The following is a 6,082-nucleotide window of genomic DNA, read 5'->3' on the forward strand; positions in this document are numbered from 1 at the left end:
TGGTTTAGGCTTAGGGTTTTATGTTTTATGCTTTTAAACAGCAGCACCACGTCCATGTAACTGGGAATCATTCTTTTTATCAATAAACTTCTTTTTGGTGCAAACCAGTCTTGAGACGACACTGTCTCCTTTGTTCACAAGTGGTGAACGTTTCTATATCACACTAAGGGAGAGTTAATCTTCTGTGATCCATCCTAGACATCAAGCAGGACGCCCCTGTGTCTGAGGAGTAGCATAAACAACCTCTGAGCAATCCATAGCTCGAAGGTGAAGTCCATCCGCCATCCAAGAGACCTACAATCTCTTGATCCTTTCACCCACGCCCCTTCAAGTGATCCAGGGAGAGACAGCCATTCCAGGGCCGTACCATATGAACTATATCAATCACATTACTAACACAGTTTAGTCCTTCATGAGTGGAGAACAGTGCATAAACAGTTCAACATCACAATTCTAACCTATAATAATAAAAATCTTGAAAACAATGATCAACCAAAAACTTAAAATTCACAGCTACAATAACCCTAACAAATACTGTAATGAAACAAGAACTTTTTCCACAACCCCGCACAAGCGCGGAGAAATGCCCCTAGTTTTGTTAATGAAACAATTCATTTTTCTTCTTTTTTAAGTAGAAATAAGATTTATCAAAGATTAATAAAGTACTGTCTCTCGTCTTTTTCTTTTGTCTTCTCTTCAACTCATAAATTACAAGATTCAAAAAGTTTAATAATCACGTCAAGATATTGTATTTGTCTACTTCTCACTTTTTTAAAAAAAATTATTTCATGATCACTTGTTTTGAAGACTTTAAATAATTGAAACATTTTCGTTTCTGAAATTTGTATTTCAAAATATAACTTTTACCTAAGGTGTATATAATTTTTTTAAAAGGTAATGAAGATGTAGAGTGATAAGATCTGCGAATAAACTTTAAATGTACTTTTCATATTGATTTTAGATTTTAATTGTTATTTTTAAGTTTTTCTACACATTATGGCTATTTAAACATTTTATTTGATATGATTTATTTTTTAAAAAGATATGCATATTATTTATAAAATATCATTAAATTTAGTTTAATCTAAGTAAACCCGATCGAATCCGGTTCAGACCAGGCCGAACCACAATGACCCATGACCCAAAAAATTTCCGGTTCGCTAGCCGGTCCAGTTTTAAAAACAGTTTATTTGAGCCATTGCTCGGTGCACATTAACACTTTTATCATGTAATGTGTCAAGCAGCTTCTGCTTGGATCCAAAACTCGACCACTTGTGTTAAAAGTAGACTCAGATGCAACATAACTCACTTGCATTGCAAATGCATCCCTTGCTAATAGTGATAGAACCAGATACTTACCACTATTTCCCCTCCACCAAGAGAGTACATCATACTCTGTACGATTCAGCACATGATGATTCTCCACACTCTCTTTCAAATAGAGATCCAACTCGTTTGTTTTTTCCTGAAAACCAGCTTCTTCGCAAAGCTCATCATAGATGTCATTCATGCTCTCACATGCAACACCATTCCCAAGTACTATTCTATGAGATACTTCTTCAACAAACTGATCTTGAGACTGAGAAGAGGTAGCTTGAGACTGACTATGAACAGACGCAGCAGTAGACCATGACCCACCGTTCTTGTTATCATTGTAACTGTTATTGTACTCATTGAACAAACTCCTCAAAATGTCTTCAGTTTCTTTAGTTAACTGAGTCGCCTCAACACTCTCTTTTCCGTACAAGTTCTCAAAACATTTAGTTACAAATTTCATCTTCTTGGTTGGGTCAAGAACACCAGCTACAATGATGAGTTTATTCATCTCGACTTTTTCTCCGAATGGATCTCAATACTTGCCTAATTTTCCTAACATAGATGCAGCTTTAGCCTTAATATTGCATCAGGACCAGGAGTAGTGCTTAATCCACTAATATTTCTCGTGACTGTGTGTATTGCGTGATAAAACTTGTGCGCACAGACTGAAGTTGAAGCTGACAAAACTAATGTAGCTTGGTAAAAAATGATTAAGAATTGGACTAACCTGACAACAACTTCCCAATCCTCTTTAGTTGGTGGTCCAATTTGTTTCTCTACTTGCACAAACTCATTGAAATAGTCATTATATGGCTTATCTTCACCTTCCATCTTCTCAAAAGCCACTTTGAACTTCATTGCATGTTCTAGCATCAGATATGTAGAATTCCATCTTGTGGTGACATCCAGAGGCAAACTTCCTCTCTGAAGTTTTCCTGACTCAACACACTGTTCAAAGGATATATGTCTCTGCGTTGAAGACCTCACAAACAGAATGCCATTTCGAATTGCATTTGTATTGTTGTCAGCTTCCCGCAAATCTTCCTTGACAATAAGATTGAGAAAGTGAGTAGCACAACGAATATGTAGAAACCGGCCTTCTAAAACCATGGCATCATCTCCAATCTCCTTGAAACCTTCCTTAAATCTTGCTATAGCTGAACCATTAGCAGTAGCCTTCATTATCAACAGTAATGCAAAACACTCTTTTGATACCCCATTCTTCTAAACAATCAAGAAGAACCTTTGAGATTGTGGATCCTTTATGATCAACAACGTTCTTGAATCCAATAATGAGCTTCCTTAACTTCCACCCAGCATCTATGAAGTGAGCTGTGATTACCACGTAGCTTTCTCTTGTCTAAGGAGCGGTCCAAATATCAGTAGTCAATGAAAGTCTTTGCTTGTTCTCTCCAATTATCTTCTTCATCGCCTCTTTCTTTTTCACATACATCTCTACTATATCTCGCTTGGCAGTTCTCCTAGAATGAGGTGAGTAGAGTTTCGTTTTATCACAGAAATGTTTCCACACTAAGCTGTCTACCCAAGGCAAAGCTAACTCTCCCAAGACCATCATCTCGTTTGTAGCTTCCCTAAAGACTTCTTTAGAGACCTTACACACCCTTAGATTACCATCTTCACCATTTGGAGACATCACACCTTGTGTACCAAACCTATTCGCTGCTTGCCATACCTGGTAACTCTTGCAAGCAAGATTCAAATGCTTTGACAAGCTAGTTGTTCTAGACTTGCTCGCACTTGCCATCTCTTTCCCACATTAGTTACAATTAGCTATGTCCTTATCTTCTTTCGTTTTGGTGAAATGTTCCCACACCCATGTCTAGCCTTATTTGAACTACCGGCTTCATTTGTTTCTTTACGCTTGTTTTTATTTCGAGAACTTGGAGTCTGAACTTCATCTCCGGATGCATTAGAATCATCATCATCATCACACATTGGATCAACTCTCTCCTCTGGATGGGCACAAGACGCCATCTATATGATTCACAAACAAACAACAATGAATTAGAGAGTTATGGTGAAAGTTTCAAACAAACAGAACTGAAAGTTGAACTTGAAACGAACAACAACACCAAATCGAACAAGAGGAGCTGAACAAAGAGACTAGAGACACTTTGATAAAAAAAATAATATAGAAGAGATTAGAGAAACATGCTTCAAATCAAAATCATAAATTATCAACTAAATCAAATAGAAACATAAACTATCAAGCAAAGAAAGTTAACATGTTCATGATCGACTACGAGACCGAGACGCCTCTGATGGAGGAGACAACGCTGAGGTTCGAAATCGACCCTGTGATTCCAGTTTGTGGTTGAATTAAGAGATGGACAAGATTAATTGAGAATCGCTATAATTTCGGGAAGTAGAAACGAAAATTAGGGAAGTGGAAACGATTTTTAAGAGTAACTAGGAAGTAAGATATTCAAGATTTCAAGTGGGGTTGGACCGATTAGGGATCTAGATTTACATATATTTGGTTCTTCAAAAATCCGACCGGATCTCGGGTAAGAACCGGACCCGAACCGGGACCCGCGGGTCTTCAACATTTCTACCCAATAGGATAATTTGGACGGGTCGGATATGGATCCGACAGGGTCGGGTATGGATCAGACAGGGTCGGGTCGTCGGGTCCGGATATAATACCCAGGGCTAGGAAATAATAGGAGGATTTATACAAATATGAAACGTAGAAATGACTTGAGAGTATATGTCGCGGGCTGTGTCACAAGGTCGACTGATCAGTAACCAATTTGAATCCAGAAATTCGATGACACATTTTTATTTCAATCTACTAGTAATAAGTATCACGAAGACACGAACTCTGTTCACTTGAGATTTGAATCGATGATCACCAAACAAAGAGATGCTCAGATGTTTTGAATAAGATTTTCCATAGATATTATTATTATTATTATCCAATTTTAATTGAACTGTACATTCTTTTTCATTTCACCACAACCCAAAAATGAATTGCTCTTCAAATCCCAAAACCAATTCGATCACCTAACTCCTCTGTCTCTCTCTCTCACGTGCCAAAAAACTACTCAACCTTAGGTGTGATTCCACTATCATAGAAACCTCCGACGACGAATCCACCACCGTTGTTTCTCTGCATCTCCGCCATGTAACTCCTCACTTCCGCCTTAACCATCTCATGCACCACCGTCATAAACTCAGCTCTACGCGCTTCTCCTCTCTCGTCTACATTAATCTTCATCTGACTCTCAAACTTCGGAAACGGCAACGAGTTGTCGCTCGAACCCGTGTTCCTCGACTCCTGGCTTACGGGAAGCGACAGTGACAGGCTCAACGTGGTTGCCGGATCGTCCTCCAACGATGACGTCATTTCCACCGGCGACGGCACCGTGAATCCGCCGGAAACTGGCATTGGTTTAAAAAGCTGAGGAGGAACCGCGCTGGAGTCGCTAGCAACGTGGGTGGGACTCTCAGGGCTCATGTACAATCCAGTGTCCACCGGAGGGACAGATTCAGAGCTCATCGATCTCCTCTTCTTCGCCCGATCTTGATCCTCCTCCGTCGTCGGATTACCATCTAAACATTTCCGCTTGAGCGTCGAGTTCCAGTGGTTCTTCACGGCGTTGTCCGTGCGGCCGTTGAGAAGACGAGCGATCGTGGCCCATTTGTTACCGAACTTGGCGCGAGCAGAGACAATCGTCTCGTCTTCCTCCGGTGAGAACGGTCGATGCTCAACCTCCGGAGATAGCTGATTGCACCACCGTAATCGACACGATTTACCAGACCGACCTGGAATCGACTTGCTAATCGCCGACCAGTTTCTCGGTCCGTACTTCTCCACCATCAGCCTCAGCTGCTCGTCTTCTTCTTGGCTCCATGGACCTTTCACACGATCCGCCATTGAATCAGGCGAGAGGATCTTTCAATAACAAGGTCGGGGAACTGATGAGAGGAGAAAATGTATTTATAACAGAGAAATGGGAAACGTAACCGGTAACCGACTGAGTCGGTGGAGAAAGTCATGGCCCCATGGGCACCGCTTCTTCCACGCAAGCGGTTTTGAATGTTTTGGGATACAGCTGTAGGTTAACACGTGTCACAATCTCGCTGCGTTGATGTGTCTAACTCTCTTTTTTCTGTTACGCAATCGTACGATGGAGTCGAGTGATGTCACGCGAGTAAAGAACGCGTGGGGTAATGTGGGAAGTTAAAGCGACAAAATCACGGAAACCTACAAGGAAAGCTCTGATATTATTCGCACAATCTGAGGTGAAAATTTTAGAATTAAATAAAATTAATTAATTAATTAAATTAGTTAAATATCTAAAAATTAAAGACGATAACGGTTAGGTTTGGCCGTTTGGGTAAAGACAGTTTTTATGCATTTTCTGACTTTTGACTGGCATAGCCAGCCTGTATATACCTTTTCTTTCATATTTTTAAAACTATTTTACAATACAAAACGCCTGTTTTGAGATTTGTTTTTTGAAACTACAGAAGTTTAAAGTAGGTGAAGTTTTGGTACATCATGAACCAAAACTGTGATTTCGGTTTACCGAATGCACGCGGGATAAAAGCAACAGTTAAATGTCACAATTCAAAATCATATACTAGATACACAGGAAAGGAAACTTCACTGTATGATGTAGATGGTTCAAAATGATTTGATTTATTAATTAATATTCGGTTTTATAAACATGTTACAAAGAAACGGCCACCAGATTAAAGTGAGTGGTCGGAATTTTTTTAAAAAAATTGAAGTTGA

General features: G+C 39.6%; 1 protein-coding gene across 1 annotated transcript; it reads right to left on the minus strand.

Annotated features, from left to right (window-relative positions):
- Nucleotides 1–4,229: 4,229 nt before the first annotated feature.
- Nucleotides 4,230–5,244, minus strand: LOC106307571 (transcription factor MYB44-like). The gene has a single exon (XM_013744557.1). It carries the CDS (start codon nt 5,216–5,218, stop codon nt 4,382–4,384), a length of 837 nt encoding a protein of 278 aa, XP_013600011.1. The 5' UTR covers nt 5,219–5,244; the 3' UTR covers nt 4,230–4,381.
- Nucleotides 5,245–6,082: the final 838 nt, after the last annotated feature.

This window comes from Brassica oleracea, chromosome C8 (assembly GCF_000695525.1).
Source record: "Brassica oleracea var. oleracea cultivar TO1000 chromosome C8, BOL, whole genome shotgun sequence".
In the NCBI taxonomy this organism is placed as follows: domain Eukaryota; kingdom Viridiplantae; phylum Streptophyta; class Magnoliopsida; order Brassicales; family Brassicaceae; genus Brassica; species Brassica oleracea.